Here is a 25,706-nt window from a genome sequence, read left to right as displayed (position 1 = left end):
GATATATTCATCAATACTAAAGCACTGGGGAAAAAAGGCCTTGTCCCTACTGACATGTAGGCTCACGCTTCTACTCGAACCAGTTCCAAACACCCCTCAGTTTGCCTGCCACAACTCAATAGCAAAACAGTTTATTTCCAGCTCTCTGACTCATCTCAGGGAACAACTTGAGTTTTCAAAATGCTTGTTTTCCTTTTGACTTTGACCCAAATTTTGATATAAAGTTTAGCAAAAGATTCCAGTGGGATTTCTTATGGGAGTAAATGAAGCTTTTATTGGCTGACAGGAGCTCAATTTGTATTTGTATTTCTCTTGGTTAAAGGAGCCATTAAAAGAAAATTATTTGTAATGAAACTGAAAACACCACTTCTCATTTGTACATCAGCTAGCAGATCAAGAAATCCAATACTCGCTCAGGTCTGGGTTCTCACTCCCAGCAGTGCAGCTAACTTAGTGAGCAGCCATGGACAAGGCAGTTAACCTTTCTATTCTGTGTTTAACCATCTGTAAAATGGCTACGATACCACTTACCTGCCTGGTGCAGCTGTTCTGAGGCTTAATTTTTAATCAAGCTCTGTGAAGACTTTGAGCTCGCTGTGTTAATGCTGCACCGAGAGGCAAGATGGTTTTAGTTCTGTACTATTGCCTGTAGAAGATCAGTCTTTCTGAGAACAACATATGGTGAACGATATCATTGTTCTAGAAATGACATCAAAGAGGAAAGGAAGTATTGGGAAGAGTGAGGAGAGATGTGCTGGGCTGGAGTGCTGACTTTCTGACACCTTAGAGTTCCTACATCTCTGTTAATTATACATGTGGAGCAACTTGTTAATGCATTTCTAACGACGTGTTGACTCAACCTCAGACCTCTGTCCTGGCAGGCGGTCTTTTGAGTTAATTTAACCCCAGGATCAGAAGGAAACGGACAACCCAGCTGAAGGCATTTCTGTAAGAGCACGGTAGGCTGCTATGAACAGAACAGCCCTCCTGGGGCAGAGATGGGAGGTAATGAGACACCTTCATGGGGAGCTCGTTCTGAATAATTTCTCTTGAAGGACCCGGCATTACATTTCAGGCTGATTGTTCATGGAATATGACCAGGTTATCATCCTGGATGTTATTCTTCTACCTCTTTGCCCTCTAAAAGTTTCAAAAACAATTATAAAAACCCTTGATTTTACTAATAATGCCACTGAGTCATTCAGGAGTTTATTTATGGTAAAATATAATTGCTTACATCTAACAGCAAGCAGGAATAGAAACCAACAAAGTGTTTAACCAAATTGCCTGTTATATGCTGCAGTGTTCTGGTCTTACCTAATAGTCTCAAGCAAATTTGATGCCGTGTGCTTTGCAGGCACAACACCCACCCCAAATGACTGTAATCACTGTTCAGTTCCCCATTAGCAGAGGTGCAATGCCTGAAGTGCAGTTCCATGGTGAGAAATGACCGCGTATATAATTGAGTGAGAACCTCAAACAACACCTGCATTCTTTGCAAGAGAATGGACAGCAGCACAGCCTGAAGCTTCCATGGATGACTTTGTGGCAATGTCTTGAGTCTGTAGATAGATACCAAGGTCATAAAGAACACATCCCCTAACGTCCTTAAAGCCATGACAGTAGATGCAATCATTAGCTTACAGAACCTCTATTGTTATTATTGTTTTTCAAGAGTCACTTAGAAAATGAGACTTTCCAGATGCAGAACAACAAGCCAGCTGGGGTGGGCTAAATTAAACAAGAAGTCCAGACCGAGTGACCACTCTGTGACATTAGAAATCCATTACTTTGATTATGTTATATTGCTGATTCACTCACAGGAAAGTCCCTCCCAAACCTTACAGCTGCGTCTCAGACAATTTCTGCAATGAATTCTTAAGCAAACAAACTCCTTTAGCAAACAACTTATAAAGCAACTGCTGACTCTGAGTGTGCAGGTTGAGATACCTTGAGGAGCTTGGCTATAAGGAAGCACAAGCAATCCTGCAGTATTAAGCCTGTAGGTTCTTCTTGTTGCTAGAATTTATCGAATGGAGCAGGCTCACACTTTCTGGGGCACTGGAACAGGTTGCTCAGAGAGCTACGGGTGCTCAATCTCTGGAGGCATTCAAGGCCATGGATGGGTCCTGAGCAGCCTCAGCTGGTGGGAGCACCCAGCCCACAGCAGGGGCTGGAACTGCACCCAGTTCCAGGCTTTAAGATCCAACCCAGCCATTCTATGATTTTTTTCTCAGTGTATGTATATGTTTTTGGCTGAACAGCTGGTCAGTGTCAGCTAACAGCCAGTGGGCTTTGGGAGTGATGTCTTTCAGCTGATGCTAGAAATTAGCAGGTGTCCCACTCTACAGAATGAGAAACAGCAGGAACGGTTTTTGGAGAGATTTCAGCTGGACTGGAAAGAAACACAACCTCCTCACCAGTAAATATTAACTGCCATTTAAACAGGTGTATCTGTACCATATACAGTAGTTCCCTTGGCATGGGGCTGTCCCTGATTTGTAAGGGTTAATGCTCCCTTACTTAACCCCCCTTCCTTTCTCTCTGACTGGCTCAGAGCACTGGCTTTCATTTGAAGGGCACAGCTCACTGAGTGATGTTCACATGATACCAATGACAGCAGCACGGTAAGCCTATTTCTGACAGTGTGGCAAATTACTATTATGAAATCCCAGTACATTTGATTGCAGAGTGACTTTCAGAAGGGATCACAGGCAGCAAGGTTACGAAAGGCTCTGTGTTTACTGCAGTAATGCTGACTTACTGGAAAAGAATATCAAGAGCTCTTTAAATAAAAAAGCTTGGGAGATTCCCAGTTCATAGAATATCTGAGTATATCCAGCTTCTCTAAAATGAAAGGGAAAAATATCAGCAAAAATTCTTAGGCTGCTTCAATAGGACTCATCAGCCTCCAGCTGTCCTTCCCCTCTGACATTGCTTGCTTCAGATTATTGTTATATATCCTCAGAACTGCCTCCCTGTTTCAATCAAAGCTCATAGGATGTTTTGGCTTGGAAGGGGCCTCATAGATCATCCACTTCCAGCCCATGTAAATCAGAGTCTCCTACATCCATACAGTGTCTAGATTACAAAGCGAACAAGGTTCAAATAAAGGAATATGGCAAAAGTTAGAGTGGGAGGAGAAATAGGCAATGTGTGGGTTGAGGCAGCACATTACTGATCAGTAAAAGGAGTATATTTCCCAAATTAAAAGTCATCAAACAAACGCACCTGCCAACTTATTGCAGGATCCAGGGCTGTGTTACAACAGGGAGTGTGTTATGGTTGTCACTGCCCCAGACACCTTTCATTTAAAATCAGGTGTGGAATAATGCAGTCAGATGAATGAAGAAGAGCAGGCATTAATGGCCCATCTTTACAGCAAGGCTTTTATCATACATCACTGGTGATGACCACATCAGTGGTCACTGCATGGTGACAAAGGCCTTTATTCCATTACCTAATAAACACAATTATTATTTTCTTCTGTTTTTAATGTTTTTTAGTTGTGACAGCCCAAATAAATCCAATTGGGTTTCCTGCTTTTACTGATCACAGTACCACCAAGTTGTGAATACTGTATTCATAAGCAGCACTCTGATCGCTTGCCTCAATTAGAGTCTGTATCTTGCCTGTTTCAAAGCAGCACAAGTACTGGGAAGCCTCAGCATTCTTGTTGAGTTTCACTTCAAGCACAGTCTGCCCCCCAATAGTGAAATAGTGATCTCTGCTACATCTTTGCAGTGCCCCGCAGCACTTTCTGGTGCTATATTCTAGCCAGTGATGCAGCAAAGAGCTCAGCATGCACATGAATCTGAGTAGGATGCCAAATAAATCCTGTCCCTGACTTGAACCTCTGTGATATTGAGGGAAAGTTCTGTTTGAAGCAACCTTGTAATAAATTTTGCTCTATAGTTAGGAGTTGTTTAAACAGTTTCTCTGTGTTTCATTCAGTGGAGCAGTGACTGCATTGGCTGCGTCTGCCTTTGCTGAGGGAAACACTGGTCCTGATAGGTACAATGGGATGTGGCAGATCCAAGTCTGTCTCTCCATCACTTCCTCCTGCACTGGCTCTAATTGAGGAACTGCTTAGACGGTGACTGAAATAGATCTCATCTCTATGAGTATGGATACAAAAGTTCCTAAAGTTTGTAAAGAAATCTCTGGAGTTCATAGAATTGTGGGATCATTAAGGTTGGAAAAGAACTCAAAGACCATCCAGCCCAACCATCCACCTACCACCAATAGTGGTGGTCAATTGCTCATCAATTGCTCATTGAACCATGTCCCTCAGTAGAATGTCTGCCCTTTCCTTAACCACCACCAGGAATGGTGACTCCACCACCTCCCTGGGCAGCCATTGCCAATGCCTCAGCCTGCTCCTTGAGAAGAAATACTTCTAATACTCAGCCAGAATGTCCAAAGGAAATCTGTGTGACTTCTTACAGCAGCTAAGGAGTGTATTTCCCCTTCAGAAGCCCCACAATGTAGGTAATTTCTACTTCTTAGCAGATGTAAAAGCTAAAACAAAACATGTTAATATATATCAGTATACAAAAAAGAATGATTCTCTTTCCTATTTATCTCTTCTTATCTTGGTTGAGAAAAGCGTTCACATGATGTTTAATAAGGAATACATAGCTAGTGTAGTCTTGTCTGTCTGCAAGGTGGAATGTGGCTATTCCTGTCTCCTTTGATTACTTTTCCTGGCCTAATTAGGGAATTGATCCCTTAGTTTATCCAGCAGAGGCTTGCAGGGTTGTTTTTGTATTCTGCCCCTTTGCAATACAAGTATATTTAGCTGATGATGGAATATGGCTTCCAAACGTAGGTGGCCACAGCCTGTCACAGGTTCAGGCTGAGAGACCAAATGTCTGAGGTTGGATGTGCAGCATCAACAGCTGTCTTTTTGTAAAGGTTATTTTATTAAAGCACGTGTTCTTGGAATTTGTTTCTTGGGTGGCATGCTGAGACATGGAGAGACCAAGTGTTTAAATAACCTCTTCAAACACAGCTTGCACTTTGCTGTAAGGCCTGAAGGCAATTGTTTCTGAAGTCAGATTTGTGATGGCAATGGCTTTGGTGCAAGTGAATGGATGTGGTTATTGGGTGCCTTATTGTAGATCCACTCATCAATGCTCCTACGTGTTTATGGGGGTAATTAAACACAGATGGACTGCAGTCGGGGTCTCCCGCTAAAATATCTCATGATCACGATCATAATGGGAAGTCCCAACATTAGAAGAGGAGGATGCAGGGGGTATTCAGCTTTCATCTGACTCTTCCTCTGCAACCAAATTAAAAGCATGTAATGGTGCTATCAGCTGTCTGCCACCGTCATCTGATAATGAGAATTCTCAGCTTTGAGGCTGAGTGGTTAATCAGATAGGGGGTGGTCTCATCTATAAAGAAATGAGGGGATAGGGTAGGGATGGATGGGGGGAGGAATCTCCCCCAGAACACTGAAGTGCAAGGGGGTACCAGAGAGAGGGGATTTCTTGTAAGTCAGACCAGCCTAGAAATAGAACTATGTGTAATCCCAATGCTCGCACTTCTAAGAATGGATTATTAACAGCCCGACCATATGCACAGATCATTGGGAGTCTTTCCACTCTTTTCAATTTACTTTGGACCACATTGCATGTGATGCATCTCATGTTGTAGAATTCCTGATTTCCCCCTGGCAATATAGCCTGGGTCCCTGCTGTGATAAGCATGTTATGATGCCATTTCCAGCAGAGTTTATGGACCCACAACAATCAGTGCTTGTTTCACAGTAAATATATGCTCAGAGCGCCATGAGCCAGAGCAACATTCACTTTAAAACATGGAGAACAACTTGAAATTGCAACAAGCCAGCCCATTATTTGGGGCTCAGATATTTAAAAGGCCATCTCAAACCTCAGAGGCATGTTTGACATATTCCCATTCACAGGGTTGGTATTTGGGGGCTTGAGGGTGCTTTGTCTGTGTTAAGATTTAAACCTTTAACACCTTAGAGCTGTCACCAGTTCACTGGAAGATGCTATTTTGATTTTCCTCATTAACAGCTCTGAAAAAAAGGGAAGGAAGAGAAAAGTAGCACGTTTCTCATTTAGTATTAATTGGAACATATTTTTGCCTGTAGCAGTCGCCAATTGTGAGATTTCTGTGCTGCTGACTGAGGTGGCCTTGCAAATATCCCCCACAAACAGAAAATAAGGCTGTCCCTGTGAAATGACCTGCTGGAGGAAAGGCTCGTTAATCAGAAACAGGTACAGAGCTCCAGCACTGCCTAACGCTGATCATATAAACAAGGGCTGACAATGCTGTCTGAGCCATTAGGCAGAACGGTTTGGAAGACGTTCATGTTTTGTCGGACAGAATGCTTAGTCAAGTGGTGAAAAGATGGGAATGAGGATGGAAGTGCCCACACTGCTTCCCAGCTCTCCTGCAGCGGGTCACCTTGTAACAGAGTCACTGAGAAAGGGCCACATTCCTCCGTAAGCCATGGGAGCTGCACTTCTGGGGGTAACACTGCCTTCAGGTATTGGGTCCTGCTGTGTGAAAGGTAAAAGTGGCTGCTGTGTATGTCATGTGAATTGGTGTGACGGTGCAGATCGCTCCTGCTGTAACACAACAGGTCATCTTAGGCTGGTTTGCGTCAGCTTTTCTGTCTTCCTGTTGCTCTGTTTATGAAAGGGCGTCCTGTTCAGTGCTGGGGGTTGGACCAGATGGCATTTAAAGGTCCCTTCCAACTCAAACCTGATCCTATGATTCTATGAACAAGAGACATCTTGTTGCCATGTCTACCTGCCGTGTACCATCTCACAGCTCCCTGTGCAGGCTCTGCTTTCTGTGTTGTTCTTACAGTCCTGAGCCCAGCTCACCTTCTGCTCTGCTTTGACTTTGTGTCTACTGTATAGAAATGAAGGGTAACAACAGCATCCTTTATCTCCACGGATTGCAAAACAATTGGAAAAACTGCATCGTCCCAATAGAAAAGTGTCACCATTTCTGGGAACACGTGGAAATTTACTTGCTCAGAGAGAGAGAACCCGTTTCCCTGAGACTGGAAAGGGAATCTGGGAGTGCCAGCAGCCCTTTGGTTGGCACTCAGACTTCCACAAACCATGCAGTGTGCCCTGGTATCCACAGATGGCCTGAGCTTCGTGCATCACAGCTCCTCTCATGGCAGTGTTAGATGAACCCAAGGCCACAGTGCTGGCTTTGGGTAGTACAAAAGCAGAGCAACTTCTGCCACCTACTGCCTCCCTGCATGTCTGCAGCCCTCATGTTCAGTGTCCAAGAGTCCAAGAGTCTACTTGGTTTGTCCTAAGCTGGTTGAGATCTCACTGAGTTTATTGTCATCAGTGGGATTGCTGTATTTCGATCTAGAGCACTTCAGAGGTTGGATCGGTTTGCTCTCAGTATTTATAAGTAACAGGAGCAGAGTGTGAATTAGAAAGCTGACTCTCGGTGGCATCAGCAACCAGCACATGGAAAGCCTGAGCTTCTGTATCAACGTAGGAATTCAAAGTTGCTTTATTTTTGTTTTCTAGAAGTAGTAATTGAGATTTTCTCTGTATTTGCTGCTAGGCTGTAGTGCAGAGGAAGCTTAGGCAATGCACGGCCTCTAAACCTATTCTCCATACGCACTTTTCTGCCTGGCATGAGTGTCCTCTACCTTAAGGAGAAGTGGGGAGGACAAGGCTGAGCCCCCACACTGCTGAGGTTCTGATCTGGAGGATGCTGAGGCTCCTACTGCAGGAGGGAGCTGTGTGAAGCATAAGGGAGACTCCAGCAGCATTCCCCCAGGGATCCTTAGCTATCTTTCAGGCCAACCACTGTCAAGGACAAGGGCTGCCATCAGGTCAGCGTGCTCTTTAAATATAGAGCTAAATTTAGTGTTAAATCTGCTGTGAAAATTTACAGCTCGTAACATTTACCTGACAGGCATCCGGACTCCCTTGTCCAAATATACAGTTCCTTAAATTAGACATAAAATATGCCATGAGGCAGCAGCCTCAATTATATATTTACAGCACTGAATCAGGTAAGTGTGTGTTTATGCAACCAGTCCTACCAGTGCAATGAGCCAGAGCCATCAGGGAGCTCCCAGGGCCAGGGGCTGTCTCTGCATTGTCTGAGTCTGACACAAGGAAGCCAGTGTCCTTAGGGGCTGTTGCAACTCAAAGAAGAAAAGCATGTAATGATAAAGTGCTTCCCTTAAAAAACGACTGTGCCTAGAGAATTTTTTCCTCCTTAGCAAACGTTATTGCCCCGAAACAATGAGTATATTATTTACATAACCATTTCCTTATGGGCTGTTGTTGAATAGAAGTCGGGTCCTTCGGTACCCAAAGTGAATGGGGGGCAGAATTCTCTTCACTAACGAGCCCAGCAGTTATTCTGTGGTTACTGCAGTTCTTCAGTACCTCACACCGATGAGATAATTGCCTTCATGAGAAGCTCTCACACAAACAGCCTTTTGAACTCATAAGAAAACACCAAAAAAGAAGAACCAAGCGGTGACCAAGAGCTCTTCACTGCAGGCAGCACACAGCACAGCCCAGGTTCATGGCATACTGAAGTAGCTGCTCTTGAAGACAGGAGGCTCCTTTGAAATGGGAACCTGGAGTTTGGATTACGAAAGAGGCTTCAACAAAGGTTGTGTCACATTCTGGGGAGTTTATGTACCCTTCATCAGCTCGGTAGCAGAGCAGAATTTCTATGAGTGAAGCCATTCTGTTTAGAAAAGAAGGACCAAATCCTTGTCAAAGGCTAGGAAATGGATTTTCCCTCAGTTGGTGCTCTCCTGTATGGCAGGAGGATTATCATCATTAATGTACTATGGCTGACATCTGCTTAGACCCACAGGAATAAAGCATCTCAATGGCACGGGCTGAATGTGGTGTCTTCTAAGAGCTGATCAGTCCATGTCAGCTCAGCAAACAGCATGAAACCATGGTTCTAAAATAAGAAATTGATGATGGCAAAAAACACTGATGACAATTCAGTGTTTTTGTCACCGATGCAAAAAATACTTGTTCAAATATATGGGCAAGCTTTGGCAGAAATGTGTGGCTGCCATCAAAGAAAGCTTTATTCCATCCTTACAGAGCTGGGCGGCTCTGAACCCCACTCCCAGGAGCTTTACTTGTTTAATCAGTGCCATGGCATTTGCAGCTCTGGAGGACAGCACTTGGCAGGCATTGTATCCTCATTAGACAGGGCTTAAATTGAGCCCACTGAAGCTGTTTTACCTGCAAACTGGTTTATAATAAGCACCTTCCAGTGAATATTTATAACATTCTGAAAGAGGCCTCCTGCCCAGCAAACTTCTTGTCAACAGCCCGTTTCTCTGCTCTGTAACCACTCTCCCTTCACAGCTGGCATCCACAGTCCCAGCTCCTGCACAACTTGCCAACCAGCATCACTGCTCCTTGTTTGAGTCCCAACACTGGCTGAGATCCTCAGTCCAAAGAATCGAGCTTCTTGTCTCCTCAGCTCATCCAGCCTGACATCACTCCCCTTCCAGGCAAGAAATCTGTTCGCTTGAGAGACATGCGTCAATTCCAGCTACCACCTTGTCTCTGTAATGTTCCAAAAGTTCGCAGACGAGGCTGATTTCATGCAGTCAGGGCTGTCTAGAATGTTTTTAGAACAGAGAGTTGTACCATCCAGTTGTTGTGTACAGAACTGAAGAGGCCGCTGCGCTCGTGCTTTCCAGCCACAAGTGATCGTAACTAAGAAAGCCCTGACACTAAAAAGAGGTTTTTTTTCAAGAAAAGCCTGGATGAATGTGACACATCTGCAAAATAATCTGCATCTGAGGAAAACGTTTGGCACAGTGGTGTTTCACAGTAATGCCTGCTTGGGTAACTTTCTATTGTCTTGATCATTGGGTAATCCTTTGCGTTTTGCAGTGATTCCAGGACTCCCAAAGCACTTGTCATACAATAATGAATTGTGCATTACAACAGCTGAGTTTGAGCATCATTTGCTATGAAGATGAATCATAGAACCATAGAGTGGTTGGAGCTGGGAGGGACCCTCGAGGCCATTGGATCCAAGCCCTGCACTGAGCAGGGACACCCACAGCTCCATCAGTGCTCAGAGCCCCATTCCCTGCCCTTGGGTGTCTGCACCACCTCTCTGGGCAGTCCATGCAGTGCCTCACTGCCCTCATTGTAAAACCCTTCTTATATCCAATCTAAATCTCTCTTCTTCTAGCTTAAGTTCAGCAGGCTTGGAGGCTTGAGTCACTAAAAAAGCTAGTTATCTTTGCTGTGTATTTAGTATCTCTGAAGTGAAAACAGCTTCAACAGTTCAAAGCCAACATTGGTCCACCAGGTATTATTAATAATAACTGACACGTCTTGTAGAGCTGCACGTTCTTGTAGTTAAGAGGCTCTCCTTCCAAATGCATTTCATCCATTTAGCCATTTGCTTTGTTCCTCTGGGTGTTGCAGTTTTTCACTTGTGAAGGGCTTGGTGGTTGGAGGGATGAGAGCTGTGCCTGGGGAGCCCTGCCCAGTCAGCTTACAGGTTTGCAGTGAGTGCTTTATACACATTTCATGGGCAGCGCTTGTGCATCTCAGTAATGCCCTGCACCTCGAGCAGCTCATTGCTTCCCATAGATCACCTTTGGCTTTCGAAGCACAGTGGATAATAATCATAAATGTTTGATTTACTATGAATACTTAATCCTGATGAAGGATTGATGAGAGTATCTTTAAACAAACTGGTAGGACTGTGTGAAATGAAGTACATCTCTGTATGGTTGCATTCCAAATGCTCTATGGGCTTTTTGCTTTTATTAAGATAGATACCTGGTTTGTATTTTCACTCAGATTTTAGTACATGGGTAACAAACAGAAAAAAGCACTTTTTGTGGCCATACTGACAATAAAAGGAATCCAAATGGACTTCCTTACAGATAGTAGAATTACTCTATCTTCCAATTTCCATCCCTTTGGAAGGAACCCCTTCTTTCAAGATATTATTTCAGGGGAATATGTTTTCCTTAACACAGTGCTAAGATCTGGCTGTGGTTCACTGACTCCTTTTCACCTATTTGCTTTCAGTTTCCTAAGGCTCAGAAGCCAAAGAGATCCCACCCTTCACATTGCTGTATGTAAATACCAGGGTTCTTGCTCCCCTAAACGACCTCAGTAAGGTGCTGCATTCTGATGCAGACAGCCGAGGTCTGCATACAGCTGGCAGACATCTCCCAAAGGTTGGTGGAGAATCACTTTGCCAATAGGCGCCACTGTTGTTCCATGTATTTGTGCCTGAATCATCAGCGTCCTTCAGTTCCAAATCAGTTCAACCTTGAAAAAGCAAAGCTCCAGCACAGTGACTAAAAATGCACCTCTGTGCAGAGGTAGAACTCATGGCCAGAGGTTTGTCCGGATCGTGAGTAACAAATATGCTTTATCTTGTGCCTAATAGTGATTATTATATTGCTCATCTTCAGCAAAATAGGTGAAGGAAACAATAAACGTGCATGGAATTAACTACAGATAAGTTTCATCAAAGCCTTTAAGTTGCTGCAGGTTTACTGTTGAACCTCAGACCAGCAGCAAGCTGAATCTTGATCTCCTGCAGATTGAACATGATCTAAATGCAAAACTCCCACATTAGTGCAATAAGAACTGGGACTTCTGTTAACACAAAGTGCCCCATATAGCAATGCAAAAGCCAACAACTGCTGTATCTTCTGGGTTCAGTGCTCGGTAATGTAAGGCCAGCTAATGTAGTTTACTTTGCAGCTTATCTACCATTAAGTGCCATTCAGTATGCAAAGCCAAGGGCAGCTGAGGACTGCTTGCTGACTGCGTTGATGCAAACCTTGCTTCACCTTGTCCTTAGGTATTCAGCCGTTCCATATACTTAATTTGCTCTTGGACGTTTCAGACACATAATGGAATAATACAAGCTTCTTTTCTCCTCTTTCTTTAAAGAAATGTGTAGCAAGCAGCGTGAAAATGAAATAGCTAAAGAAAATACAGCTAAGGGATTTATATGCTATTAGGTTCTGCCTCGCTTTGTATTTTCTGATACAGCTACCCACTGACTAGATGCTGACACACACAGATTTTGATTATAGAGCATTAGTATCTCCCGTTGAAGGAATATTCCCAGCCATCTGCAGCTTAGAATGTAATCCAGCAACGTGTTCTAACTAGCAGCCAGCCCTCCAACCAGATAACCTAATTCCCATTCCTTCCGCACGGAACAGATCACTCTTACGTCTATCAGCAACAAGCTGTATTAAGCAGTTCTTAAGATCACACTAAGCTGTTTACATAGAGGCAGCTCTTGCCTTTCTGTCTCTCACTAGCTGGCCGAGGGCTTGCAGATATCTCTGACCCCCTTCATAGTCCAGGATTCTGCTAACACGGGGAAGGTGTCCCCTCCTGGAGGAGAGGCCCTGAGGTTTAGGTGCACGTCTGAAATGGCGTGGAGCAAAGACTGGCATTGGTGGCTTTTCATAGGAGACGGTGTAGGTGCTGCTCATCACTCCAGCTTCTTTCCCGTACCATCTACTCTTCAGGTGCTCAAGAAGTCCGTAGTTGGTGGGTGGTTCTGAGACAAGAAACAATGATGTGTTATAAATGGTAGAATGAAAGCTTTGATCCTGGTGTTTTTAATGCACGGTTGGCAGCAGGAGTGTTTCTGCTGCTTTGACAACAGATTAAGGACAAAGTGGCAATCTGGTTGTTCCCAGGGCTGGTGTGTGTCCATCTGCTGGGGGGGGGGGTCACTGTAAGGTATTGCTAGGAGAACAGTCATGGTACAAATATAAGGAATCCTGATTCTCCACTGTGTCTGTGATGGGTATTAAAGAAGTTAGCAGAGATTTATATAACTTGAATTCAGAAACATAGCAATCACAGAAACATAAAATGGCTCAGGTTGGAAGGGACCTTAAAGACCATCCAGCCCCCCGCTGCCAATTCCCCCCTCTTCTAGTTTAAAGCCATTCCTCCTTGTCCTACCACCATTACGCCACATAAAAAGTCACTCCCCTTCCTGCTTAGAAACCCCTGAAGCACTGGAAGGCTGCAGTCAGCTCTCCCCAGAGCCTTCTCACTTCCAAGCTGACCAAGCTCAGCTCCCATAGCCTTGCTTCAAAGCGGAGGTGCACTGCAAAACCCCCTCTTAGCATGACTTTCAAAACAGGAAGGGCTCTAAGTTGACGTGTTGACCACTGCATCATATTCCATCTTTTTTAACTAATAATACGAAAAACTACCAAGAATGGGGAAGTCTGATTTCTGAGGAACCCATGCAATCTTGTGTCTGTCCCAGGTGCGGAGGGGAGGCAGAAAGGGAGCATAACCGTGTCTGTTGTAGTTATCCTCATACTCTGATACAAAATTTCTGCTCCTCGGTTCATCGTGATGTGTGAAGAAGAGATGTGCTGGCAGGCCCTGAAATGAGATGCACGTTGAACTGCTCCATTTGTAACAGTGCACAGTATTCATGTGGCTTAGCGTGCTTAGTATTACCAGGTTGCTCTGGATCCTGCAAACCAGCCACAGGATCATGGACTCATTAAGGCTAAAAAAGACCTCTAAGGTCATCTAATCCAACCATCCGCCAACCACCAACATTGCCCGCTAACCCAGAGCTGCAGTGCGTTCTTTTGCACTTTGTTTAAGGGTATGAAATGTGACTTTGGATGATTATAGTTCATTGCTGTTTGGGATATTAGCAGACAGAACTCCACATAGGAAATAGGAAATTCTTCCACTTACCTCGTACTTCTTCATCATGGTTGCTCTTAGTGCTCGCTCTGGTTTGTGATCTGGGAAGCGAATGTAGTCTGTGCTGTAGATGCTGCGGCCAAGTTCCCCACAGGGTTTTATGAACTAGAGAGATGCACAGCACTCAGGAGATAGCAAAGGCAAGCTGATGATTACAGAACCTCTGTTCTGCTGCTACTTTTTATCACCTGTGCATTTCAAAGCACTTATTTGAAAGGAAATCTATGCTACAGCTATTGTAAAACTGTACTCTGATTCCTTGGTGTTAATGCAAGATACTGTAATAGCCATTGAAAAACTGTTCCTGGTTTGGTGTTAAATACCATCACCTGCTGTGTGAGCTGACACCTGAAAAGCATTTTGCTCCAGGTCAGTTAAAGAAACACAGAAATATCTTCTCAGGAAGGCTGTCCCCCAGCTGCTCTCCTTGGCTAACAAAGCCATCAGCCTTACCATAAAGAATTCTCATGACATTTCAGTTTATCTCAGCCTCGTTCCTAACCTCATGAAATACATCCTGGATTTCTTTTTTTCTGCATAATGTGCTGTGATCACATCGAATTTCATAACTGCCAGGCCAAAAAAAAAAGAAGTAATTTTCTTGGAGTCGGGAGGATTTGCCCTAACAGCTCCAATATTGAACCAAACTGGAGTGTTTTAACAAGAATTTAATGCTTAGTGATAGAATTTGCTCAAGTTTTAAGTAGGATGTGTAATCTGTAGGGTAGCTCTGCTAGCAATAATGCTGACATCCAGACTAGTACGGATCCAAAGATACAAGTAGTATCAGCTTATTGAAGTGTTAATGAAACTGCTATCATATTGAAGTTGTGTATTTGCACGTTATGAGGTTGTGTATGCTGTGTGTAGTAAATTGTACAGCATTCTGAAGAGACCATCAAAAATGCTATAGTGCTTTTAATCGGCAACTGTTATATCTGGTACATGGCAAATGTTATCTCATATTCTGCACACACGGGCTTTGCTTCTGTCCCGGCATAGAGAGAAGAATGGCAGCTCATAAAATGAATGAATCTACAAGTAAGATCATTATCCTTCTTTCCTTCGTTGCCGTTCTGAAGTGCTTACACTGCAGCAGTGCACTACCTGCAGAGCGTAGGTTCTGCCCCCCTCTGTCCTGCCCTCACACTTCCTTCCCAACCTTACCCTTTTTCTCTCTTCCAGCCAGTTTCCAATGAGAACTTTAGGTGAATACTTTGGTTGAACTTTCCACCAATCATCTCCATATGGTTTTGGTGCAAACGTACAGCTTTGTCTCGCCAGTGCTATCTGCCCTGCCTTACGGGTGACTGCTGCTCCAGTAGCGTAGCTGGGTGCCATAAGTAGGGCAGAGAAGAGATCCATTTCTTCTTCCGTCATGCTGGGAAGCGGGCTGAGCGAGATACTGCTTTGCCTTGGAGCCATTTTTGTTTGCTGTCCCCAGGGTGACCGTCATTCTAGTAACCACATTCTAAGCTGCATCATAGTGCAGAGCAAAACAGTGGCTCCTCACCCACCCAGGTTCGCTATCATCTTTTTTTCCTCGTGCAGAGTTCACAGTCACAGCAAAACACATCAAAACACTGCGATGTCTTTTACTCATTTACACCAGCACAACACACATAACCTGTGTGACAGTCTCGCTTCACAGACGGACAGACACATTTTATTGTAAGCAAGGGGGACAAGCCAGGAAGCCCATTCAAAATAATGTTTGTATTTATTGACATAGCTAAAGATAAGGGCTTGCAGCATGTGTATAATATTTGCATATTCCATTTTCCAACTAACAGCTGGAATGAGGTTCACATGAGCCATGTTTGTCACCTTTAATGGCCGCCTTTGAATGACTACGCATCACCCGATATTAAATATCCTAAAAAGATATTTTCTAGATTGAGGCATGAACAGACTCGTGGAATCTAAGATGTTTACTATAAGCCCTTCAGAAAGTTAACAACGCTGTCCAATCCCCTTTTCCCAGATGGAAACGACAACCCACCATAATCATACAGGCTTATGATTCCATGGAATCCATCCTCAAGGTGGCACCAGGTCACTCGGACTCCGTTGTCCTCCAACCTCTTCTTGTACAGCAAGCCATCATCTCTCAGCACGTCATATTCACAAGTCAAGATGAAGGACTCGGGCAGCTGGTGAACAACAGCATCTTCAGCTAGCAGGGGGCACAGGTTGGGCTCACAGAACCGCTTCACCGTCTCATAAACTTCAGCCATAAAATCACTGGGGTTAAGGGCCTTCACTCCTCTGACTTTAAACTCTTCAGGGATGTTGTCTGGACTCACCCACTTCCTGTACTTCTGCCTCATATCTGGAGGGATATGAGAGCCCTTCAGGACCTCCTGCATATGCGATGCATCCCCGTTTAAGTACTGCAAAGCAAAGAAAGCAGCGCGCTCCCGGAATAAGAGAGGAACTCCCCGATTCTGATGGTAGGATGGCAGATTGAAGTCCAGTGCCTGAAGGCCTGGGTAGATCAGGATCTGAGCACGCAGCTTAGGGAGGTCTGCTCTACCTGCCAGGGTCTGGCTAACGGCAGCAGCAAGATTCCCCCCAGCGCTGTCCCCACAGACACTGATACGGGCAGGATCCACCCCGTAGTGCTCTGTACTCCTCATAAAGTGTACGGTGGCATTAAGACAGTCTTCATATGCAGCAGGGTATTTGTGCTCAGGAGCTAAACGATACCTAATGCATAACAGAGAAAGACAGGAAAAGGAAATATCATTAGTGTTAATCAGGGAGTGTTATCCTAAGCGTTATTCTACACTACCTTCAAGCCAATTCATTACCTCCTGAGCAGGCATTTCCCAGCTAGTGGTTGCAGATAACATGTAACTCATGTGTTCAACAAGAATTGTCTTCTAATTAAGAAACAATGAGCTTTTTTAATTAATTTCTTCATTGTGCTATGTATTATTGACAAGATAATTTAATGATTTTTGCCTCCGTTTCCTATGTGTAAAATGGGGGTAACGCAGCATAACTATTCTCTCTCTCTTATGTAAATTACAAGCGTTTGGAGCATCTTGTTCACATCTTCAGCATAAAGAAGATTTGTTCTACCTAAGTTTTAAATTGGCTTCTTTAGATTTTCTTCGTATGCCAAGTATCAGTACATTAACAGTTATGCACTGGGAAGTCATAGCTGTCTTTATTTGTCTCTTTTCCTATGCTGAATCCTTTAGAAACTCTGTACAAAATAACATCTCCAAAAGCAGTGCAGCTCTACTGTGGCACAACAGCAGCAATCATCTCTGAGCAATAGGACTGGGCAGGGTCGACTTACTGAACAGATACAACTACGGATTCACTTTCTCTGGATAAGTAGCGGCATACTTTCTCATAGGTATCTGGAAAAGAAAGACTTTCATTAGTGCTTTGTCTTCAAGACATCTAGGGGCTGTTCATATATAGAAAGGTGTTTATTTGTCTTCATGCTTTCTCCATAATCTCATGCTGAAAGCTTCTCTTATTTCAGTACAGTGAAAATTCCTCCAGCAAATGTCTTACCAAGACTTCCAAACACCCATCCTCCTCCATGAAAGAAGAGGATACCTCTCCTTCGCCCATGAGATGTGGCTTTTGGCTGGTACACCCTCACAGGTACTTTGTTAAACTGCAGGTCCTGGATAAACAGCTTCGGGTCCACCCTCATTCTCCGTCCTTGTCGCACGTATCGGCCAAAAGTGATTTGGCTGCAGAGTCCTGTCTTCTCCAAAATCCTTCCCTGTTCAAAGTTAAGAATTAAGGCTACTTTAAAAGTCTTGGATTAGCCAACATATAAAAAGCTCAGCATCACCCATTAGTGTTCTAGAGTAAGATGCAGTAATTGCAGTATAAGAAGTTAGAATAACCATCATGAAGACCATTGAGTGAAGATAATGGCTATGAAGGCATCTCATTGAGAGAAGATAACAGCTATGAAAGCATCTCCTAAACTATCTCTAAATGGCTTCTTGTATTCTAAGTACTGATAGCTTTCATTCTCATAGGTCTAGTCAATTTTTTTGCCTTCACAAACCCATGGAAAACAATGAGGATATGTGACTTGGTTCATAGAACCATAGAATCATAGAATGGCCTGAGTTGAAAAAGACCCCAATGATCATCTCGTTTCAACCCCCTGCTGTGTGCAGGGTCACCAACCAGCAGCCCAGGCTGCCCAGAGCCACATCCAGCCCGGCCTTGAATGCCTGCAGGGATGGGGCATCCACAGCCTCCTTGGGCAACCTGTGCCAGTGCGTCACCACCATCGGAGTGAAAAACTTCCTCCTAATATCCAACCTAAACCTCCCCTGTCTCGATTTAAAACCATTCCCCCTTGCCCTATCTCTATCCACCCTCATAAACAGCCATTCCCTCTCCTGTTTATGTGCTCCCTTTAAGTATTGGGTTGGTTTTCTTGATAAAAATGCTCAATTCCAAGAAAGGGGAGATCTCAGGATAAAGTCAAAAAGCAATCATAGCCATACCTGGATTCGCTCTGCCAAGGAGGAAAGTTCTACCTTAAATCATATCATCTGGAATCTTCCAGATCCTATTCTTAAGAATCAGATGTGGAAGTCTTGGCTTCACAGACAGCATTTTGAGGGGTTGTCTGATAAAAATAAAGCTCTTTCATTCAGATTTCCCAAGCTCTCACTTCCTACAGTGAGTAAAAATCCTACTTCCTTTACTTAAATCCTCTGTCATTCTCATGTCACCTTATACATTTTATACAGGCTATCCAAATTGGCAATCCTGGAATATGTATTTTAATCATCAGTCTTGCCCAGCACACCTTGGTGTTTATTCTTGTCTCATTTACACTTGATCAGAGCAATTAAATTAAACACACAGAAACATCCTCATAAATTGTTTCAAAGCTCTGCATTGCACAACCCAACACTGCTGAATTAGACCGCAAAGCTCGGTGGGTTCGTAAATGTTTAATGCTGAGAGGCGCTGTGCAAGTTGGTTTTATTTGCACGTCAGAAGCCAACAGAACCCAGCATCCCTTCCCAAGGCTCCTGCAATACCCTGAGCTCCGTCAATCTGCTGCAGTGAGTGGACAAGGGGAAGGTGGGAGCAACACGGAGGGATTCAAAGGCAGCGCAGTGCATCCTGCGCTCGGTTGCTAAGCAAGATGCCGATTTTAAATGCTTAATGAGGGCGTTTCTTTCTCCATCCCTTTGGCACGTTGTGGGAGGACTCAGGAGGGCCCGTGGTGCGTTCCGAGGACATGGATGTGGTGTAAGGAACTGCGGGAGGGCGGGATGTGCGCAGTCAGCAAAGGGAACGCTGTGGCGAAAGGAACGGAGGAGGATTTTAAACAATTCAAAGGCGCCGTGAAGTGACAGAGGAAGAGTTTGAGCAGAGCTCTAATGCCGTTTATGCAACGCTGTAAAAGTGAGCCCAGGGATTAAGTAAAGCAGCCCTAACCGGATTTGGTCCCATAAATGTCAGCGGTGGCAGAAGCGGTTGCAGGGCCGTTCCTTGTGCAAGGTGACTTCACCTCCAGCCGAGCGCAGTTAGCAACGAAGCGCCGGCTGCGACTTACATCAACGCCGCCCTTTGCCAATCTGCCAGCGAGCCCCGGCATGCCGCCCCGCATCCCCGCACCGGGTTTGCCCAACGGGGTGCCGGCCTTTCCCGTCCTGCAGCCCCGAGCATCGCTCCGGCGGCCCCCGCGTCCCCCCTCCCCTCCCCCGGCTCGGGACGGATCCCCGCATCCCGGCCACCCGAGCGCCCCACTCACCAGGGCCGCCGTGCCCAGCAGGACGGCCAGCACCAGGCGCAGCTTGGCGGGTTGGTTCACCCCGGCCGGGATGTCGTAGCTGGGCAGCCCGAGCAGCACGGTGCCCAGCACCAGCGCCGCCAGGGGCAGGAGCAGCGCGAGCAGCAGCAGCAGCAGCAGCACCGCCGCCGCCGGCAGCGCCATGGCCCGGCGGCCGCCCCGCGGGGCTCCCCGGCCCGCAGCGGGGCCAGGCTGCGGCCGCCCCCCTCCTGCAGGCCGCCGGCGTCACGGACCGTTTGTGACAGCTCCGCAAAGCCGCGGCCCGGGGTCATGCTGCGGGCCCGGGGGGAGGCCGTAATCTGCCAGCGGGGAGGCGCGGCGTGACCCGGGCGTGAGGATGCTCGGGGTCCGCGGGGCGGCCGGCGGTGGCTGGAGCGGCGGGGCATCCTCCGGGACGGACTGGAGCTGTGCGCAGGCAGCGGGGATGGAGGCTTTTCAAGAGGCAGAGCGAGCGGTTGTGTCATTGCGTGTCATTGCCCAGGAATCCTGACTGCTGGAGGAAAAAACATCGCCTGGTGTATCCCCAGGGAAATCCAAAGTGTAGCATTTATGCTGCAAAAATCTCCTGTTCCCCCAGTCTTAGGATTTGATTTTTCTCTTAGGATTTCTTTTTTTAAGGTTTTTTGTTTGTTTGTTTGTTTTGTTTTGTTTTTTTTCCTTAGGGGTTTTCTTTCTTTTTCTTTTTCAACTGCCTTTTTTCCTTAGCAGTTTCAGGATTCAAGCCTGGCGTGCATTGCACAGACCATGACCAGCAGGGTGAAGGAGGTGATTCTTCCCCTCTGCAGTACTCAAGGCATAAAGGAAACTAACAGCACAAATTCTTTATAACTGTACTGCTCTCTGAAGGTACATGAGAATATTTTGCTTCCTATTCTCTAGCTCTTCAAGCTCAGCCTTCTGCTGTGCACCAACTAGGAGCCCCATTCTGTCATTGCTGTCTCATACCTTACAAAGTGTTGCTTCCTCTCATCCAATATCTTGCCCTGAGCTCCAGGGGGCATACTGGAGACACCCAAAATTAAATGGGAGCTGATAGAGCCCAGGTTATTTCCTAGTCAGGGCAGCCCTTACTTTCCTCCAGGAAGGTGTCTCAAATTGACACAGACCTGCTGCTGCTGCTGCTCTTCTTGCAGGTGTGGTTCTGCCATGTCCCCTGTATGTCAGATCTCTTTAGATGAAGGTTTTCTTCATCTCCCCCTTTTTGTTCTGTAGCTTTCTTCTAACTTCTCCCTCCATTCACAATATACGTGAGATGCACTTTTTATCTAAGTGAAATAAAGGCAAGCTTGCCAAATGAACATTGCAAAGATCCTGACTGTAATCCACAGGAGCTATTAAACCCCAATTATTCCATTGACAATGCTGACGTGAAAGTAAATCATCTTTTAATTCAATTCAAGGAATCAATCAGGTGCTGATTTAATGGAGAAGGGACTGAAAAGCAACACTGGAAAGGCTACCCTGTCCAGAGTCTCACAGTGAGAGCAATCACGGTTCAGGTTATAGTATTTGAGGTTCTACAAGATCAAGTTTGGTGTTGTACACATGGAAGGGTATCACTTTGTTGCTGACAGTTACCATCCAAGCTTTGGGAACATCCGCTCATTTCTCAGGTAGAGTAACATAGCCAAGGAAAGATTCATCTAAAGGCCTTTTATGAATTGAACAACTCTATCCAATCCCCTTTTCCCGGCTGGAAACGACAGCCCACCATAATCATACAGGCTTATGATTGCATGGAATCCATCCTCGAGGTGGCACCAGGTCACTGGGACTCCATTGTCCTCCAGCCTCTTCTTGTACAGCAAGCCATCATCTCTGAGTACATCGTACTCACATGTTAAGATGAAAGACTCGGGCAGCTGCTGGATAACAGCATCTTCAGCCAGCAGTGGGCACAGGTTGGGCTCATCAATTCTTTCAAAGTGCTTAAAAATTTCGGCCGTGATGTCATGAGTTTTTTGAGGGTTGTATCCTCTTGCCTTAAACCTCTCAGGGATGTTGTCTGGGCTCACCCACTTTTTGTACTTCTGTCTCATTTCTGGAGGAACATGAGAGCCCTTCAGGACGTCTTGCTTGTACAGCGCATCCCCATGTAGGTACAGCAATGCAAAGAAAGCAGCTCGTTCTCGGAGTAAGAGAGGGACTCCCCGATTTTGCTGGTAGGAGGGTAAATCCATGTCCACTGCCTGAAGGCCTGGGTAGATCAGGATCTGAGCACGCAGCCTGGGGAGGTCTGCTCTACCTGCCAGGGTCTGGCTAATGGCAGCAGCAAGATTGCCCCCAGCACTGTCCCCACAGACACTGATGCGGGCAGGATCCACCCCATATTGCTCTGCATTCCTCATGAAGTGTACTGTAGCGTTAAGGCAGTCTTCATATGCAGCAGGGTATTTGTGCTCAGGAGCTAAACGATACCTAACGCACAGAAAGAAACAAGGTGAGATGGAAACATAACTAGAATAACAGTTTTCTAGCACCTTGCATTCTCCTGTGCTATCTGTTGTGTTTTCACTTCAGCAACACCAACCAAAGAGCCCATTGGCATTCACTGTCTGCTAAGCATTTTGCCTTGCAGAACTGTGGGTTGAGGGACGTGGTTAGTGGGCATGGTGAGGATGAATATGGTTAGACTGGACAATCTTAGGGGTCTTATCCAACCTCTGTGATTCTGAGATTCTGTGAATTATCACAGGGAAGTAACAGCCAGGAGGGTGAGACTGCAAAGATGTAGAACCACTGTGATCTCCTGAGATAAGGTCTGAGCTGAAGGTGTGGTGCGAGCTCACTGCAGTCTGCTGGTGTGGATGCAGGAATTCGGTCAGCCTGCACCTCAACTTCTTCTAGGATATTTGCTTTGAAATTGTGGTGTTTGGAGGGAAGGGAAGGGAAGGGAAGGGAAGGGAAGGGAAGGGAAGGGAAGGGAAGGGAAGGGAAGGGAAGGGAAGGGAAGGGAAGGGAAGGGAAGGGAAGGGAAGGGAAGGGAAGGGAAGGGAAGGGAAGGGAAGGGAAGGGAAGGGAAGGGAAGGGAAGGGAAGGGAAGGGAAGGGAAGGGAAGGGAAGGGAAGGGAAGGGAAGGGAAGGGAAGGGAAGGGAAGGGAAGGGAAGGGAAGGGAGATCACCTACTACCTTGGGCAGTGCAGACCTAACTCACCCAACAGACATAACCACGGAGCCGCTCTCTCTGGCAATGTAGCGGCAGATGTTGTCATGGGAATCTGCAAGAAATTAGGGTGCGTGGGCTGCCTGCTCCCAGCTAGGTGCACAGCTCTCTCCCTCTCAGCCCTTCACACCCCTTCACCTCTGCTTCTCCCTCTGCCCCCCCAGCCACATCACCACCCTGTGATGCAGCCCAGTGCCCCTCGCTGCCTGAAACTGGGCCAGTTTCATCCCTTCTCCCAGCTTTCTGGGCAGAATTCTCCCTCCCTACCGATGCTGCAGTAAATCCAACCACCTCCATGAAAGAAGATGGTGGCAGGCCTCAGGGCAGCAGATGGCACGCGGGGCAGGTAGAGCCGCACTGGCACTCCACCAAAGTGCTTGTCCTGCAGGCATAGCCTTGGCTCCGGGCCCCGCTTCTTCCCTGAGCGCATGTAGCGGGTGAAGGTGATCTCTGTGCACAGTCCCATCTTCTCCAAGATCTTTCCCTGTTCGGAGAAAGGAGTAGGCTGTGAGGGAGTCACAAGGGGTATCCAGGCATGGGAGAGAATGCCCTGTGCAGATGTTGTGTTTCAAGGTTTCCCAAGAGATGCCATCTTACCAGCTTTAAAAGCACCCAGTCTCCCACCAGTGTGGCTGGAAAGCCCCATGAATGGCCTGAAAACATCATCAGTGCTTAGCTAAAGTGCAAACAAAGCTGTCTCGCTGTTAGTAAATCTTTCATTTAAATGGAGTGAGGGAAGATGGGCTCAGTTTGGGCTCTCACAGATGGTTTCATTGCAACACGGTACGCAATCCTATCAGAGATGGAGATATCTGAGGTCTGGTAGAAAGGATCTGACAAAAAAACATCCTCAAAAGTCAACCAAAAAAAGGAAGGGAAGGAAATCCTTCACTGAAGTCTTAATGGAACCCACAGGATTCTGGCATTTCGTAGACTCATAGAATGACTTGGATTGGAAGCGACCTTAAAGCCCACCCGGTTCCAACCCCTGCCATGGGCTGGGTGCCCCCCACCAGCTCAGGCTGCCCAGGGCCCATCCATGATGTTGGACACCTCCAGGGATGGGGCACCCACAGCTCTGGGCAGCAGTGCCAGGGCTTCACCACCATCTGAATATGGAATTCCTACCCAACATCCAATCTAAATAACCCCTCTTTAGTTGAGAACCATTCCCCCTTGTCCTATCACTGACAGATCATGTAAAATCGCGGTCCACCTCCTGCTTTTAAGCTTCCTTTAAGTACTGGAATGCAGCATTGAGATCTCCCCAGAACCTTTTCTTCTGCAGGCTGAACAAGCTCAGCTCCTCCAACTGTTCTTCATAGGAGAGACACTCCAACCTCTGAGCATCCTCACAGCCCTGCTTTGGATCCACTCCAACAGCCCCACATCCCTCCTGTGCTGGGGGCCCCAGGCTTGGATGCAGAACTGCAGCTGGGGCCTCACAATGGCAGAGCAGATGGGGACCATCCCCTCCTTTTCCCTGTAGGTCCCTTTTCTTTTCCTGCAGCCCAGGATACACTTGGCCTTCTGGGCTGCAAGTGCACACTACTGGCTTGTGTTCAGCTTTTCATCCATCAGGACCTCCAAGTCCTTCCTTCTCCCTAAGGCTGCTTTCAGTGAGTTCACCTCCTACTCTGTATTCATATCTGGGATTGCCTCAACAATCCTAGGTATATATTTACACATATATGTACTTCTATATATGTTCTATATATATATATTTACACATATAACCAAACAGAAAATAACACTTAAAGCCCACTTCTGACAGAAATGATGTCAAAGTAACTCACCACAGCAGATATAATAACCATATGTGCATGGACAAGGAGAAGCTTTCCAGGTTGATCCACTTCAGGAGGGATGTGGACATTGGGAAAGTCCACTTGAAGCGTTCTTATGATTGCTAATGTGAACGAAGCACTAAAGATCACCAGCAGTATCACTAGCAGTATATAAAAGAATTCCATTTCACTTAGCCAAAGGTCGGGTGTTTCTAAACCTGTCTTCGATGCAGATGGCGCGGACTGATAGAGCAGCCCAAATTAAAACAGTTCTCTCAAGTGCCGCGCTTAAGAATCCTTGGAAACGTTGTGCAAGGTGCCAGCATGCATCACATCGTAAAAGGGGTAGAAGAGAATGTGTTTGATTTCCTGTTTAGCTGATCAATAATTGTGGGATTGATACAGGGACTGGTATACTACATGGCACTCTTGGATTGCGGATGATAGGATCAGCTGTTCGGAGAGAGCAGTTAATTAGCGAAGTCCTAGTTTGTGATGTGTACATGAAGAGTGAGCCAACTGGTGTGGAGGTTAAATCAGCTCTTGCATATGACCTGTGGCCACAACGTGCTCCTTCCTGTGCTACAGACCTTCTTTGGGTAGTATGGAATATATGATATTAACAAGGGCATTTGTAAAGGAAAAGGCCACTAGCATGGGCTTCACAACAATAAATGTGTTGGCCCTATTTTGTTGTTGGAGTATTTAAACATAGGAACAAGTTTTTCAGCTTACTCATATTTGATAAATGTAGAAACACATGTAGAGCATCTCCACTGTAATGTGCACCAAGCCGGTAAAAGTAGCTCTGTCAAGAATTGCTGCAATTCTGATTCCATTCATTCAGGTGTGAAATATCAATTAGCTACATTTAGCCCATAGAAATATTAAGGAACTTGGTGACTGGGACCCTTAGGCTTAGATACTGCACGTAACATACAGTAAAGGCAATACATCATTGTACTGTAATAGCAGTACCTTTCTCCTTTGCCAAAACACACTTAGTCTTCTGGGAAGAGTAAAACTATGGGTTGTTATTGAATAAAATGGGCAAGACCAGATGTTGATTTAAAATTTCACAGCGTCTTTAATATTAATTCAGAGAGCAGCAAGTGCCTGATCCAGATAGATGATTAAAACAGGCAGACTGTACATACAGTGCTGGATGAAACATTCACTGTTTTTTCTTTATTTAATAT

General features: G+C 45.7%; 4 protein-coding genes across 7 annotated transcripts in view; 1 reads left to right on the top strand and 3 right to left on the bottom strand.

Annotated features, from left to right (window-relative positions):
- Nucleotides 1-25,706, top strand: part of DHRS3 (dehydrogenase/reductase 3) — a 148,278-nt gene that overhangs the window by 54,669 nt on the left and 67,903 nt on the right. The window lies entirely within an intron of this gene.
- CFAP107 (cilia and flagella associated protein 107) lies at nucleotides 12,290-15,214 on the bottom strand. Its single transcript, XM_072354636.1, has 4 exons — nucleotides 14,925-15,214; nucleotides 13,749-13,862; nucleotides 13,244-13,421; nucleotides 12,290-12,573 (listed from the first exon to the last, which is right to left on the bottom strand). Exons 1-4 carry the CDS (start codon nucleotides 15,180-15,182, stop codon nucleotides 12,290-12,292), a joined length of 834 nt encoding a protein of 277 aa, XP_072210737.1. The 5' UTR covers nucleotides 15,183-15,214.
- Nucleotides 15,455-20,057, bottom strand: LOC140261328 (arylacetamide deacetylase-like 4). Its single transcript, XM_072354625.1, has 4 exons — nucleotides 19,519-20,057; nucleotides 17,292-17,508; nucleotides 17,068-17,131; nucleotides 15,455-16,466 (listed from the first exon to the last, which is right to left on the bottom strand). Exons 1-4 carry the CDS (start codon nucleotides 19,699-19,701, stop codon nucleotides 15,692-15,694), a joined length of 1,239 nt encoding a protein of 412 aa, XP_072210726.1. The 5' UTR covers nucleotides 19,702-20,057; the 3' UTR covers nucleotides 15,455-15,691.
- On the bottom strand, nucleotides 21,201-24,693 carry LOC140261245 (arylacetamide deacetylase-like 4). The gene is made up of 4 exons (XM_072354466.1): nucleotides 24,517-24,693; nucleotides 22,988-23,204; nucleotides 22,712-22,775; nucleotides 21,201-21,975 (listed from the first exon to the last, which is right to left on the bottom strand). The coding sequence occupies exons 1-4, from the start codon at nucleotides 24,691-24,693 to the stop codon at nucleotides 21,201-21,203; spliced, it is 1,233 nt and encodes a 410-aa protein (XP_072210567.1).

The sequence above is a fragment of the Excalfactoria chinensis genome, chromosome 20 (assembly GCF_039878825.1).
Source record: "Excalfactoria chinensis isolate bCotChi1 chromosome 20, bCotChi1.hap2, whole genome shotgun sequence".
Lineage (NCBI taxonomy): Eukaryota > Metazoa > Chordata > Aves > Galliformes > Phasianidae > Excalfactoria > Excalfactoria chinensis.
The sequence above is the reverse complement of the archived record's forward strand: the minus strand, read 5'-3'. Positions and strand labels throughout refer to the sequence as shown.

Bases quoted from the DNA above. Each gene is read 5' to 3' on its own strand.
- LOC140261245 (XM_072354466.1), bottom strand. From the start codon at position 24,693: ATGGAATTCTTTTATATACTGCTAGTGATACTGCTGGTGATCTTTAGT. The intron at 23,205-24,516 runs GTGAGTTACTTT...TTCTCCGAACAG, and splicing joins TGGTTATTATATCTGCTGTG to GGAAAGATCTTGGAGAAGAT. The intron at 22,776-22,987 runs GTAGGGAGGGAG...AATTTCTTGCAG, and splicing joins TTGGATTTACTGCAGCATCG to ATTCCCATGACAACATCTGC.
- LOC140261328 (XM_072354625.1), bottom strand. From the start codon at position 19,701: ATGGCGCTGCCGGCGGCGGCGGTGCTGCTGCTGCTGCTGCTGCTCGCG. The intron at 17,509-19,518 runs GTGAGTGGGGCG...AACTTTGAACAG, and splicing joins TGCTGGGCACGGCGGCCCTG to GGAAGGATTTTGGAGAAGAC. The intron at 16,467-17,067 runs GTAAGTCGACCC...GTTATGCATTAG, and splicing joins TCCGTAGTTGTATCTGTTCA to GTATCGTTTAGCTCCTGAGC.
- CFAP107 (XM_072354636.1), bottom strand. From the start codon at position 15,182: ATGGCTCCAAGGCAAAGCAGTATCTCGCTCAGCCCGCTTCCCAGCATG. The intron at 13,863-14,924 runs GTAAGGTTGGGA...GCATCTCTCTAG, and splicing joins GGCTGGAAGAGAGAAAAAGG to TTCATAAAACCCTGTGGGGA. The intron at 12,574-13,243 runs GTAGTTTTTCGT...TTCTTGTCTCAG, and splicing joins ATCAGACTTCCCCATTCTTG to AACCACCCACCAACTACGGA.